The 15,225-nt window shown below is 44.7% G+C and overlaps 1 protein-coding gene across 1 annotated transcript; it reads right to left on the bottom strand.

Annotated features, from left to right (window-relative positions):
- Nucleotides 1-340: 340 nt before the first annotated feature.
- On the bottom strand, nt 341-14,994 carry IK (IK cytokine). Its single transcript, NM_001280036.1, is given in 20 exon segments — nt 341-517; nt 606-640; nt 812-920; nt 1,111-1,199; nt 2,004-2,061; nt 2,637-2,717; nt 2,998-3,076; nt 3,499-3,517; nt 3,668-3,893; nt 4,056-4,095; nt 5,193-5,301; nt 6,873-7,036; nt 8,137-8,183; nt 8,278-8,348; nt 8,812-8,926; nt 9,726-9,893; nt 10,723-10,782; nt 11,064-11,156; nt 14,353-14,419; nt 14,938-14,994. Coding segments are annotated over 20 exon segments (1,674 nt in total). The 5' UTR covers nt 14,954-14,994; the 3' UTR covers nt 341-489.
- Between the last annotated feature and the right edge of the window lie 231 nt (nt 14,995-15,225).

Here is a 15,225-nt window from a genome sequence, read left to right as displayed (position 1 = left end):
TCCTTCATAGCCTGGAGATCAGATTAGCAGCCCATCAGGCTGACAGCAATCCCCAGGAAATCTTTCCCCAGGGACTAGGCCTGAAGATGGGCCTGAATGAGTCTGACATTTGAGACCAATCATCCTTACATTCCTCTATCCACCTCTTGCCCATCAGTGAGGATCATTATTCTCTTCTCTACTGGGCACACTGGCTAGAGAGCATCCTTACTGTAGGAATCTAGAACCACAGCTCAGGAAAGGACTGATGACTTTCTGCATGTGATTTTACACAACCAGTGGAATTAGTGTTCTTGGTGCTTCAAGGGCACTGGAGGGGACATGCTCAACAAAGAAAATAGCAAGTTAACCAATTTTAATGGAACCAAGTAATTACACAATAAAATTTTATATTCATCCACAAAAAAACATCTTGCAACCTTTGGAAATTGTAGAAAGAAAACAGTGGGGAGCATATCCTTGTGGAGCATCTCTGGTTGTAACTAGTGATTAGTATTTTGGTCTTTTGACTTCAACCCTGCAATGGAAGGAGAAATGGGTCAGTATAAGATCAATACACTAAGCAATTCCCACCAGTCCCACAGAGGAAGAATAATGCCGCTCACCCATCAGCTTCCATCTTCTTCCTCTTCTCAATGATCTGCAAAAACAACAGGATAGTCTATCACCAAGCTGCCCATCTAAGCTCACCTGAGGCCCAAGGCTGACCTCTCATTTCCATGGCTCTCCAGCCCCTTGCCTGTTCCTGAATCTGCAGGCTAATGTCTTCTCCCAGCTGAAACCCTCCCACCCAAGGGGCCATCCTACTTACTGCACTAATCTTCTTCCACTGGCGATCAAGCTCTGCTTTGTCATTGGTTTCCTTGAAGCGCCTGGTTTTCCGCCCTTCAGACATTTTGATACCATACTGGAATGCAGCCCTGAAAAAAGCAGTTGGGAAAGAATGCATCAGAGATTGCATAGCAGTGGCGAGGTTTTCCCGGAGTCCTGTGGGCAAAGAACTTAGTTGGGAATATCTCAGCCAGACCACACCCTCTAACCTTATATGCACTATTCCACCAAATCCCCACACCCCTCCTCACACCCTGCCCATATTCAGTACCGACTCACTTGGGCAAAGCCTCTTTGTTGTTCATATACTCGCTGTATTCTTCCTGGGTATCAAAGTCCCAACGGCCTAAGGGCCCCTTCTTGTTACCCTGTTGCAGGACAGAATGGGGGGATGGGGAAGGAAGAGATGTCAGTGGAAATGGAATTTCAGCCCTTGATTGAAGCCAGACTCTCCCATAATCCCAGGTTCCACAATTCATAAATCATACCCTGATAAGTAATAATAAATGCTTATTACATACTTACTATGTGACAGGCATTATTCTGTACACTAAATGCATATCTCATTTAATTCTCATAAAATCTATGAAGAAGGAACTATATTTCTCTCCATTTTCCTGATGAGGAAACTGAGGCATGAACAGTGAAAGAACTTGGCAAGTTCACAAAACTAAGAAACAGTAGAGGCAGGATTAAACAAGGCTCCAAGATTAAACCATGCTATTTCAATACAGTGAACTCAGGGGAAGAACAGAGACTTCTTCACTATTAGTGGCATTAGTGGTTTTTCTCTTTTTAATTTTGCTTAAGACTTAGAGGAAAACTTCAATCCTGGCTAGAATAAAATTTAGTTATTTTCCAAAGACTGCAATTTTTTCTGCCCTTTCTACTTATGCATTGATGCTTGCTTACTGCCTACCATGGGAATCAAAGCCTGGCACTTTACTATAAGAAGTAAAAAATAGATTTTTGACCCTATGTCATTTGATCTTGTGCAAAGACTCTGAAATAGTTAAGCTGCTCGTGACCCTCAATGCTGCTGTTTCTACTGCTGCAGCTAAAGGAGGGTGGGGCCCAGTAAATGAGATAGATTTTTTAGGAGTAGGGAAGGAGATACATGTAAAACAAATAATAACTGCCCAAAGGCGCCCACCATCCTTCTGACTACATACCTGGTCCATTTTGCTATAATCCACCTCCTCATCACTATCCACAGCCATGTCATCCATCCTAAGGAGAAGCAAGAGTTAAACAGATGTTGCATACCCTGACCCTATGCTTCATCTGGAAACCTACCCGACTAAGAGGTTATCTGCATAGGAATGACCACCCCCTAGACCTCCCACTTAGAGCCTAATAAAATAGTTCATCCAAGTAAGAAGTAGCCTTGGGCCAGGCGCAGTGGCTCACTCCTGTAATCCCTGCACTTTTGGAGGCTGAGGAGGGCAGATTACCTGAGATCAGGAGTTCAAGACCAGCCTCACCAACATGGTGAAACCTCATCTCTACTAAAAATACAAAAACTAGCCAGGTGTGGTGATGCATGCCTATAATCCCAGCTACTTGGGAGGGTGAGGCAGGAGAATCGCTTGAACCCGGGAGATGGAGATTGCAGCGAGCAGAGATTACACCATTGCATTCCAGCCTGGGTGACAGAGTGAGACTCTGTCTCAAAAAAAAAAAAAAAAAAAAAAAAAAAAAAAAAAAAGAAGTAGCCCTGGAACTTAGCGAATCAAATTTCCATTTCACCCCCAACTTGTTTCCCAATCATCCCAGCCTCCCTTCCTTAACCAGGTTTCACATACGTGGCTGGGTAGCACTCTGCATAACTGTTGGACATGCCAAAGAAATCTCCCAGCTGCTTTTTGTCTTCTGGCTTCTTCAGCATATGCTATGTTAAAGAAAACACTAGACAGGATTCTACCTATTGCTGTAAAGCTTCAGCCAGGAGGGGGCCAAGGGCTAGAAGCCCCAACATGAAAATTCTGAGTGGGCTGTGAGCTGTTATGGGTGCTCTGGGAAGGAACAAGGGATGGTTTCATTCTGTCAAAATTCAGCATAAAAGGGAAGGAGAGGGGCAGGGTAGGAGGGAGCAGGGAGGCAGGGGGGGTTGGAGTAAAGAGACCAGTTCTGTGGAACCCAGGAACGTATTAAAATAAAGGATATGATTCTGTGCCTTCCCAGCCAGCAGACCCAGCAAACTTTTCATTGATGGACTTGATCAACTCCTTGGTAGACCCAGGTCCTAGGAGAAAAGAGAACTCAGCCCAGACCTTGAACTGAGGCTCTCACAACCTCCTCCCAACAACACACTTAAAAAACATTTTTAAGGCATAGAACCCTTTTGTCTAACAAAGTTTTAAACAAACTCCAATTAATGAGTCACTCTGGTTGAGATGAGGGTAGGGTATCCAGAACATTCCATACTTGACCTCCACCTCACCTCCTCAGAACCCCAGGGCCACAGGAATTATATCTAAGAGCAAATATGCCCTGCCATGGCCCAGGAAGGTGGAGGGAACTCCACCTATTCAATAAAGCAAGACACAGTTCTTACAAGAACCCAGAACCAGGAGGTCCCCCAATCCCACCGTTGCCAGCTCTGAGCCCTACCAGGGGAAAGCAGGACTGCTAGAGCAACTGTGAGATGCTGTGTGTACAACTCACCTTTGTCAACGTCCATGGGCTGGAAAGAACACAAAATGTGAAGTTAGTGTTACCATGAGAGATTCCTACTCATCCCTCCCCCAAGTTTGAAACAATTCCTTACCCAACCTTGCTCACATTTCCAGAGAGGGGCAACTCCATCACCTGGTACTAAGGGCCCACATCTCACCTCATCATCTACTTTTGGCTTCTCAAAGTAGCTGTGTCTCTTCTTTTCCTCTTCTCTCTCTCGGTCCCGCTCTCGCTCTCGTTCCCGATCTCGTTCTCGCTCTCGCTCTCGGTCACGGTCTCTGTCTCTTTCCCGATCACGCTCCCGTTCCCGATATCTCTCCCGCTCCTTGTCCCGAGGTGTCTTGGTTGTGGAGGGTACGTAATCCCCAATGTCTTCAAAAATACTGGGAAAATGGAGATCACTAGCTGGCCAAATTCACACATACACCTTCACTCCCCCTGACCATTTCTCCAGATTCTCATGTCAGCACCTCCCCAAAATGCCAGACACAAGAAATGTACAGACCCCCTCCCTCTGATCAGATGCCAGGGGCTAGGATACATACTTCATGTCAGCCTCAGGAGGTTTCTTCTCTTCCAGCTTCCCTGAAATTTAAAGAGGGGAGTCAGGAACATACTCCTCAGTTAATTTCCACTGAACTTCACCATCCTCTCCAGCTCTTAATGCCCTTTTAAACATCTTCTGTTTAAAATGTGGGTCAAGGCTGGGTGCGGTGGCTCACGCCTGTAATCCCAGCACTTCGGGAGGCCAAGGCGGGCGGATCACTTGAGGTCAGGAATTTGAGACCAGCCTGGCTAACATGGTGAAACCCCATCTCTACTAAAAGTACAAAAAAATTAGCCGGGTGTGATGGCAGGTGCCTGTAATCCCAGCTACTCAGGAGGCTGAGGCAAGAGAATTGCTTAAACCCAGGAGGCAGAGGTTGCAGTGAGCCGAGATGGCATCACTGCACTCCAGCCTGGGCGACAAAACAAGACTCGTCTCAAAATAAATAAATAAATAAAAATAATAAAATAAGGCCAGGAAGAGTGGCTCATGCCTGTAATCCCAGCACTTTGGGAGGCCGAGGTGGGCACATCATAAGGTCAGGAGTTCGAGGCCAGCCAGGCCAATACAGTGAAACCCCGTCTCTACTGAAAATACAAAAATTAGCCAGGCGTGGTGATGCGTGCCTATAGTCCCATAGTGCCCTATAGTGCCTATAGTGCCTACTTGGGAGGCTGAGGCAGAAGAATCGCTTGACCCCGGGAGGCAGAGGTTGCAGTGAGCAGACATCGCACCACTGTACTCCAGCCTGGGTGACAGAGCGAGACTCCGTCTCAAAAAATAAATAAATAAAATAAAATAAAATAAAATGTCGGTCAAGTATTAGAGCCTTTTTAGAATCTGTCTAGGTTTTCTGGTTTTCACCAAAAAATCTCTTTTAAAAAAAATAAATAAATAGGACATAAGCTACCCACTCTCCATCCCTCATGCTTCAGACCTGACCACTGCTTCTTAGGTAGGTTAAGGAGACAGAATCTGGCTGTAACTGTCTCCTTGCCAGTGCTCCAGTACTCCCATTTTTCTCTGCTTCCCAGGAGCCTCTCAATATTCTGGAGACAGAAAGCTCCAGGAGACCTTGGTTTTATCCCCAAATGTCCTCTGTGGGTAAGGTTTCTCTCTCTAACCCTTCAGGTACCTTTATCCTTCTTCTTAAGCTTCTTGTTACGGGTTCCCTGCCTCAGGTATGAAAGGATCTGGGTCAGCTTGCTAATGACAATGTCATTTGTGGTCAGTGTGGTCTGGGCCTGAAAATACCAAGAAACAAGAATGTTAAACCACTGAGCAGGAATCTCTTCATTTATTCATTCATTCACTTAACAAACTAAAGACTGAATTACAATACAGTAGGTGAAGGGAGGGAAAGGAAGTGCTGTGAAAGGATATTCCAGAGATAAAACAGCCTGCACAAAAGCCCTGCATCAAAATGAATCAAGACCATTCAAGAAAGTCAGGAGTCTAGAACATTCTAGAAAGGCCAGATGTTGCAGAGGCTCAAAGTCATGGTAAAGATTTTGCTCTTTATCCTAAGAATGAGATACTACTAAAAGCTTCTAAACTGTAGTGAGACAAAAATTTACATTTTATTTATTTATTTGGAGACAGAGTCTCATTCTGTCGCCCAGGCTAGAATGCAGTGGCACGATCTTGGCTCACTGCAACCTCCACCTTCTGGGTTCAAGCAATTCTCATGCCTCAGCCTTCCGAGTAACTGGGATTACGGGCACATGCCGCCACGCCTGGCTAATTTTTAGTAGAGATCGGGTTTTACAATGTTGGCCCACCTGGTATTGAACTCCTAACCTCAAGTGATCCTCACACCTCAGCCTCCCAAAGTGCTGGGATTACAGGCGTGAGCCACTGCACCCAGCCAAACTGTATATTTTAGAAGGGTAGGGGAGGTAGGGGTGGTTAATAGGTACCAAAAAAATAGAAAGAATGAATAAGGCCTACTACATGATAGCACAACAGGGTGACTATAGGCAGTAATAATTTATACATTCTAAAACAACTAAAAGAGTATAAATGGATTGTTTGTAACACAAAAGATAAATGTTTAATGGGATGGATACCCCATTTTCCATGATGTGATTATTATGCATTATATGCCTGTATCAAAACATCTCATGTACCTCATAAATATATATACCTACTATATATCCACAAAAATTTTTTTAAAAATTCTTTTTAAAGGATGAATTATATGGCATGTGAATAACACCTCAATAACAAGATATAATAACAAATCAGAGTGGAAGTGCGGAAACCAATCAGAGTGGAAGTGGAAGTGCGGAAACCAATTAGAAGCCTTTTTAATAGTTCCAGAGGACTGGCGCAGTGGCTCATGCCTGTAATCCCAGTACTTTGGGAGGCCAAGGCGGATGGATCACTTGAGGTCAGGAATAGCCTAGCCAACATGGTAAAACCCAATCTCTACTAAAAATAAAAAAATTAACCAGGTGTGGTGATGAATGCCTGTAGTCCCAGCTACTTGGAAGGCTGCGGCAGGAGAATCGTTTGAACCTGGGAGGCGGAGTTTGCAGTGAGCCAAGATAGCACCACTGCACTCCATCCTGGGTGACAGAGTGAGACTTGGTCTCTAAAAAAATAGTAAGTTAATAGTTCCAGCAAATGATTATAGCTTAGACTGGAATGTTATTGGTGAAAAAGTGGAAAAGTGAATGGATTCAGTTGAGATTTAGGAGGTAAAAGTGAACAGGACTTGGTGACATGGTGGACAAGGGACACGGGGCAGAGGCCAGGCTGATTCCCAGGCTTGAGGCTCACATGATAGGCTCTCAGGATTCCATTCACTCACCTCCATGGTGGGGCAATCAGCCTTGCTGCGGATAAGAGTGGTGGGGATATCTGTGTCAGCATACTCATCATCCAGGTCTACCACATAGGCCATGCGGCCCGGCAGGAACAACTCATTCCGCTCATATGCTTTGCTCTTAAAAAGCATTCGGTAAACATTGCGGCCTACAATAAGGAGAAGAGCAGCAAGTAGCCAGGATCTACAAGAACAGCTGTCACTTATGTGCTTACTCTGTGCTAGCCACCATGCCAAGTGCTATGCAAGCTTTGCGTCATTTAATCTTTGCAACAGCCCTATGAAGTGGATATTATTATCCTTTTTACTGATAAGAATACTATGGCTGAGATTTAAGTAATTTACCTAAAGTCATGTATCTACTAAGTAATGGAGCAAAGAATGGAACCAGGCCATGTAACTCCAAAGCCTGGGCTCCTGTCCACTCTTCTACATTGCCTCTTCAAGGGCACTATGCACCTGTATTGTATTAAGTCCTGTGAGGAAGAAGGATGAAGTTTAAGGTAATATTGATGATGATGGAAAAAACAGCTCTACTACCTGCTCAATATGATAGGCATGTTATAGATTTCATTTTCCTTCATCCCTACAATAAAGTCATGTGGTAAATAGTAACCCAATTTTTACAGATGAACAAACAGCAAAGTCAGTTGCCTAAAATCATACACTTAGTGCTGTTTCATCATCAAGGTTTAAACTCAGGTCTCTCTGACTCCAAATTTTGAACTTGTAATCACTAACCATGTTACTTCTTTTAACTCATAAGCCCCAAACTGAAAAATCTTTCAATCTACCTGAGGAGACATAAATGACATATGAAATAATTAAATCTATGTCTGAGTCTTATTAGAGTATTTTATGGGAGTTAGTTGTTTTGGGGGCAAGAAAGAATTCCAGCTCTTTGGGAGGTCAAGGCAGGAGGATCACTTGAGCCCAGGAGTTTGAGACCGGCCTGGGCAATACACAGAGAACCCCATCTCTGCAAAAAATAAAAAAAAAATTAGCTAGGTATGGTGGCACATGCCTGTGGTGCCAGCTACACAAGAGGCTGAGTCCAGGAGGTCAAGGCTGCACTGAGCCATGATCACACCACTGCACTCCAGCCTGGGCGATTAAGTGAGACACTGTCTCAAAAAGAAAGAAAGAAGAAAGGAGGTTGGGGGAAAGGAGAAGCATATCCTTCCCAGAGCATTAAATTCCCTACAATTCATCCAGAATGCATAGTCACTAGTATAGAAACTGTACTCACCCAGACGTGTTTTAAATTCAATTTTATTTTCAGGATCCTCATCTTTCCTGAAAAGACAAAACAGTTTTATTTTTGCTAAATGTGCTCTAACTTTAGGTCCCACCTTTCTAAATTCTCAACCTTTCCATAATATTTACTTACTTGGTTTCTTTCTGGGGCTTTTCCATCAGTTCCTCTTCCTCTTTCTCTTTGCTGGCAATCTCAGCTCGTACCTAACAGGAAAGCAAGCAGGGTTAGGACACTCATTTTATATATTTATTGAACATCCACTACACCACACTGTACCAGGAACTAAGAATATAATATTAAACATGACAGATATTGTTCTTACTCTAATGGAGCTTATAGCAGATGAGACAGACAAATTAAACAATTTCAACAAAGTACAATAACTGCTGTGGTAAATGAAACAGAAGGGCTATGCAAAGGTACAGGAAGCAGGAGGTGAAGGGAAGTGCTTAACCACACCTGGGTGATCAGGGAAGGTTTCTCCAAGGAAATAAAATTTGGCCTGATACTTGAAGGATGAGTAGCAATCAGCTTTTCAGAGGGGCCATCTTTAGCCCTTCTTCTACTCAGTCTGAACTCTCAGGAATCTCCCTCCTCATCTTGCCAGACCCATACAAGAGCATTCAGCACGACAGTATTACTCCCCACCTGACCACCAGGACTCACCTTTTGAAGCAGAGCAAAATCCAAGCCTTTCACCAAATGGGTGTGTTCCATGTCACCACCCAAGAATTTGGACTCCTGGATCAACTGTCTTCTCTTCTCTGCAGCTGATTTGTCCCTGTATAATGAAAGAGGCCACATAAGAACAGTACTGTCCAGGCGTGGTGGCTCACGCCTGTAATCCCAGTACTCTGGGAGGTCAAGGCGGGCAGATCACAAGGTCAGGAGTTTGAGACCAGCCTGGTGGATATGGTGAAACCCCATCTCTACTAAAAATACAAAAATTAGCTGGGCATGGTGGTGGGCGCCTGTAGTCCCAGCTACTCGGGAGGCTGAGGCAAGAGAATCGCCTGAACATGGGAGGCGGAGGCTGCAGTGAGCTGAGATCGTGCTACTGCACTCCAGCCTGGGCAACAAGAGCAAGACTCTGTCTCCAAAAAAAAAAAAAAGGGGGGGGGGGGAATGGGGGTTGGGGGGCCAGGTGCGGTGGCTCACGCCTGTAATCCCAGCACTTCAGCAGGCCGAGGCGGGTGGATCATGAGGTCAGGAGATCGAGACCAGCCTGGCTAACACAGTGAAACCCTGTCTCTACTAAAAATACAAAAAATTAGCCGGGCGTGGTGGCGGGCGCCTGTAGTCCCAGCTACTCGGGAGGCTGAGGCAGGAGAATGGCATGAACCTGGGAGGCGGAGCTTGCCGTGAGCCAAGATCGTGCCACTGCAGTCCAGCCTGGGTGACAGAGCGAGACTCCATCTCAAAAAAAAAAAAAAAAAAAGAACAGCCCTTTGTGGGTGGCAAATGCCTCTGAAATCGCTTATTGTAGGCTCCAGGGCAGGAAAGTAAGAGGAAGAGTTCACATTGTATTTGCATGACTCTCGGATGCTGAGGGAACCATGCCCTGTTCCCTCAGTACTCACGCCTCAGCAGTGGGGCCAACAGCCCTATAGTTAGCTGTGGTGCTGATAAGCTCAGTTTCTTCATAATCTTTGTTCACTCCATCTCTCCGTTCCTTGGCACGATCCCGGTACTTCTCTGCTAGCTCTCTCTCTCTCTCAATTTCTTGTTGGCGTAGCTTGGCATAATAACTGTGACCAGAGAAAGGCAAATGTATAAGGCTCATCAGCTGCTACCTCAAGGTCAACAGAACTGTTCCTGCTTGCTTCCCTACATCTCCAACCTACTCTCTATGGGGAAAAGCTCATGTCTGTCCTGATAGAACTGCTGGCCACCTCTTCGTAGTTACTCAGAATCAGAACTACAACTTCTTCCAGCTTATAGATATACTTTTCCAGTGCCAACTTGGGACACTCCATCTGTCACTTCAGAACTTTTTAATACCACCCAACTCTACCAATTCTCTATAGATATAAGACTTTTCCACACAAAAATCAGAAAATCTTCTGAATTTTTACCACCTTCTAAATTTCAGCTGAAAAGAACGTATTATTTGCTGGTCCACTCTCAGAATAAAGGAAAAGCCAAGTACCAGGTCCTGAAACTTTCGTATCATATAAATAACGATGATGATATAATAATGATGATGGCCGTCAAGATTTATTGGGTGGTTACCATATGCCAGGCATTGGTGCTAAATGCCTACATGTACTTTCACAGCTGATCCTCATGACATCCTGATAAAAGTTATTATTGCTACTGTATCTCCATTCTATCTGTGGATTAGAGAGGCTAAGCAAATGTCTAGGTTATCCACCAAGAAACTAGCGAAGATGAGATTAAAATATAGATAGGCCTATTCCAAAGCCCTCTACTGCCACTCTAAGTATCACTCTGTTTCATTAAGAAAGTAGAGAGCCTCAAGACAAAATCTTAGTTTCTAGCTTCATAATTAGCCCCTACTTCTTTCCCCTAAACACTATCCACCTTAAAATCTAAAACCCTTCACCCTTCCTTCACCTTTTCTTTTTCCTCCTTCGTGCAGCTGGGTCTTCATCCTCATTGTACTCCCTTGGCATCCTAGAAGAGACGAGAAATTCACTGATAGCAAAATATTGCCACAGCCCCAGAAACCCCAAGAAGTCTCCTTGAGGATTTTTAGAAAGACCTAGAATACTGACCAAAGTAACACTTTCAATCAAGCAGAAATCCACATCAATATTTGTAGGTGGGCAGTTCTCAAACTTTAGAGAGTATCATAAATACCTGAGGGACTATTAAAAGTCATTCTACTTAGTAGAAAGAAATAGGAAGGAGCAAGAAACAAGTTGGGAGACAGGTTGGATCACCCAAAGACTTACTCATGGTGACGTGACTTAGAAGGTGGTGCAGAGGTAGGTGCAGCCCTGGGGGTCATGAGAAGTTTCCTGAAGTCTTCATTGGTGAGTTTTGATCTAGAAGAAAAGGCAAAGATTTTAAATATTAGGACTCAATAAGAAATGAAAAAGGAACAAGTAAAAATCATGATTAAATTAACAGAAATCAGGGAAATACAAATTAAAACAAAGATATGACACTTTTTTTTTTTTTTTTTGAGACGGAGTCTCACTGTCACCCATATTGGCCAGGCTGGTCTTGAACTCCTGACCTTGTGATCCACCCACCTCGGCCTCCCAAAGTGCTGGGATTATAGGGATGAGCCACCGCACCCGGCTTTTTTTTTTTTTTTTTTAAGACAGAGTCTCCTTCTGTTGCCCTGGCTGGGGTGCAGTGGCATGATCTCAGCCCACTGCAACCTCTGCCTCCTGGGTTCAAGTAATTCTCCTGCCTCAGCCTCACAAGTAGCTGGGAATACAGGTGCCCGCCAACACACCCGGCTAATTTTTGTATTTTTATTAGAGGTGTTGGCCAGGCTGGTCTCAAACTTCTGACCTCAGGTGATCTGCCCACCTCAGCCTCCCAAAGTGCTGGGATTATAGGTGTGAGCCACCACGCCCGAACAGATATGCCATGCCACTTTTAATGCATCAGAGTGTTAACTACCAAACAGTTTGATAAATCAAGTGTGAGTGAGAATTTGGGAAGGGGGCTCTCTCATATAATGCTGATGAGAATGTAAACCAGTATAACCAATTTGAAGGGCAATTTTGCAGTATTTGTTAAAATTTAAGTATATATATCCTATGAGCCAGCAACTCCATTTATTTATATTTAGCCTGGCCCATTACTGACATATGTATATAAGAAGGCCTGTAAATGAAATTCAGTTATAGCCTTGAAAATAATCAGTCTGGCCGGGTGCAGTGGCTCACACCTATAATCGCCGCACTTTGGGAGGCTGAGGCAGGCGGATCACCCGAGGTCAGGAGTTCAAGACCAGCATGGCCAACATGGTGATATCCCATCTCTACTAAAAATACAAAAAAATTAGCTGGGCGTTGTGGTGGGCGCCTGTAATCCTAGCTACTCAGGAGGCTGAGGCAGGAAAATCGCTTGAACCTGGGAGGCGGAGATTGCAGTGAGCCGAGATCTAGGTATTACACTCCAGCCTGGGCAAAAAGAGCAAGACTCTGTCTCAAAAAAATAAAAAAAAGAAAAGAATCAGTCTGAAACAGACTAAGCGTTTATTAGCTGGAGACTGACTAAACTATGATGGTATTTCCCAAAGAGGGAAAGACAGCACTAATAGTACAAGAGATTATTTTAATTGGTACACTAACAAAGACTCCTCTCTTGATCAAATTAAAGTCAGACTCCTTTAAAGCTCTCTTCTGACTAGGGCTCTTCCTTGGCCTGCTGACCTCAGTTTTAAAAAGGAATCCTAAGTCAGTTCACAGAAAGTTTTCCCACTCTTGATATCCAATCCAGCTCCTCTTCTCCCACCCTTGATATCTAATCAAGTTCCTCTTCTCCCCAAGGAAGACTTTATTGAAGACTACTGTAACAAGAGTCAGGACCATTGTAATAGAGTAGAGAGACTGAACTTAATTCCAAATACAACAGGGACAAGTGAGAATTTACAGAAAATTACTAAAAGCAACTTGGTTAGGTATGGGGGTGGAGCGGCGGTTGATTTCTTTGTTAAAACTGTGCTCAGCAGGCCACGGATGAGTCCTGCTGAAAAATGGGACTCTTTGGGGAACCTGACTAAAGTTTAGCCAAGGAGGGAATGCTTGTCACTGCTCTGAAAGATAATCTCAGAAACACTGAGCAGGGTTTAAAAAGAAGCAAGTTGCAAAAATGATATATACAGCATAATATCATTTAACTCAAATATTTTAAATCACAAAGCAATGTTGTGTTTTCCTCAGATATGCATGTATGTGTATAAATGCATTTAAAAAAGAGTAGGAGGGCCAGGCGCAGTGGCTCATGCCTGTAATCCCAGCACTTTGGGCCGCCGAGACGGGCAGATCATTTGAGGTCAGGAGTTCAAGACCAGCCTGGCCAACATAGCGAAACCCTGTCTCTACTAATACAAAAATTAGCCAAGCATGGTGGGGCATGCCTGTAATCCCAGCTACTGGGGAAACTGAGGCAGAAGAATTGCTTGAGCCCAGGAGGCAAAGGTTGCAGTGAGCAGAAATAATGCCATTGAACTCCAGCCTGGGCAACAGGAGGAAAAGATACGCCAAAAAAGGTAACTGTGGTTACTTCTAAGAAAAGGACTGAGGCTGGGCACGGTGGCTCACGCCTGTAATGCCAGCACTTTAGGAGGCTGAGGCGGGTGGATCACTTCAGGCCAGGAGTTCAAGACCAGCCTGACGAACATAGTGAAACCCTGTCTCTACTAAAAATACAAAAAAAAAAAAAAAAAAATCAGTCGTGCATGGTGGCACATGCCTGTAGTCGCAGCTACTTGGGAGGCTGAGGCAGGAGAACCGCTTGAACTCAGGAGGCAGAGGTGGCAGTGAGCCAAGATTGCATCACTGCACTCCAGCCTGGGTAACAGTGAGACTCCGTCTCAAAAAAAAAGAAAGAAAAGAAAAGAAAAGAAAAAAGAAATGGACTGGAATTGGGGATGTTATCAAAGATGATTTTACCGGGGGCCAGGCACGGTGGCTCACGCCTGTACTCCCACCACTTTGGGAGGCAGAGGCGGGTGGATCACCTGAAGTCGGGATTTCAAGACCAGCCTGATCAACATGGAGAAACCCCATCTCTACTAAAAATACAAAATTAGCCGGGCGTAGTGGAACATGCCTGTAATCCCAGCTACTCGGGAGGCTGAGGCAGGAGAATTGCTTGAACCCGGGAGGCGGAGGTTGTGGTGAGCCGAGATCGCACCACTGCATTCCAGCCTGAGCAACAAGAGCGAAACTCAGTCTCAAAAAAAATAAAAAGATGATTTTACCCTTATTTCCTATGTTTTAATTTGCTATTGGAAGAAGTAATTCCTATATAATGTGTAATTACACAACACGTATTAAAAAAAAAAAAAAAAAACTTAACACCTTTCCTGCAGGAATTTCCCTTCTAATACCCTTATGCACTTGGCCTGATCCAGTTAAGGCTCACAAAGATAAAGGGCCAGCGGGTATAATTTTTTACCATCCTTGATGACAAGACATTCAGAATTCTTTCACCATCACCACCACTTTTCTATTCATTGCCCAACTCATTTCCATGGTCCTAGCACAAAATACTCACTGGTGGAAGGAGTGAGGATCATCCACATCGTGGCCATCGGGGGCCAAAGGGTTGGAGAACGGCTCACCTGACAAAAAAAATTGACGTTAATTTAATCGGTCTCTTACGTGTCAGATCCTATGCAAAAATTTGAGATATAGTAGTGAACAATACAGAACAAAAGTTAGAACAGCGGCAGTGTCAACACAATGTAATAAGTGCTGAAATAGGAAACTACAAGAAGCTGTGGGAGCACAAAGCAGAGGACCCTAATCCTGCGCTGGAGGATCAGAGAAGACTTCCGGAAGATCACGTCTAAAATACTACGTAAAAGATAAATACGCGCAACCCAGGATTAAGTATGGGGACAGGACTGGGGGAAAGCGATCCACGCACAAAAGCCGCCCATCATCACTTGGAGTAGGAGTGAGGATTGGGGACGGAGTTTGGAGCTGTCGGCCTCACTTAGGACCCTGTGGCTTCTCCGGGCTCAAGCGTCACACATACACACACACACACACACCCGGCTTAAGCTCAGAAGCTACAATAATGCGCCAAGTGCCCCAAGTGCCATGGGGAAGAAATAACGGATGGCCTGAGCCTTACTATCTCGCTCCGGCATTTTGTTATCGTTCTTCCGCTGTCACCAACAATCGAGTCTCCAACAGCAACACCGCAGCGACAAGCTCTTTCCCACAGTGCACCTCAGAATCAACCCACACTGCTTTGCGTTCGCAGCCTTTCCGCTTCCTGTTTTTCCCTCCGACCAACCCCGAGCGCAAAGAAATTGACCTCGCAGCGGTCCTACAGTACTTTTATATCACTGGCCAAGCTTTACCCCGCCCCTGCCTCATGCAGCCTATGGCCTAGGCTTTAGGGTCCGCAGTTGGTCAG

This window comes from Pan troglodytes, chromosome 4, assembly GCF_028858775.2.
Source record: "Pan troglodytes isolate AG18354 chromosome 4, NHGRI_mPanTro3-v2.0_pri, whole genome shotgun sequence".
In the NCBI taxonomy this organism is placed as follows: domain Eukaryota; kingdom Metazoa; phylum Chordata; class Mammalia; order Primates; family Hominidae; genus Pan; species Pan troglodytes.
The sequence above is the reverse complement of the archived record's forward strand: the minus strand, read 5'-3'. Positions and strand labels throughout refer to the sequence as shown.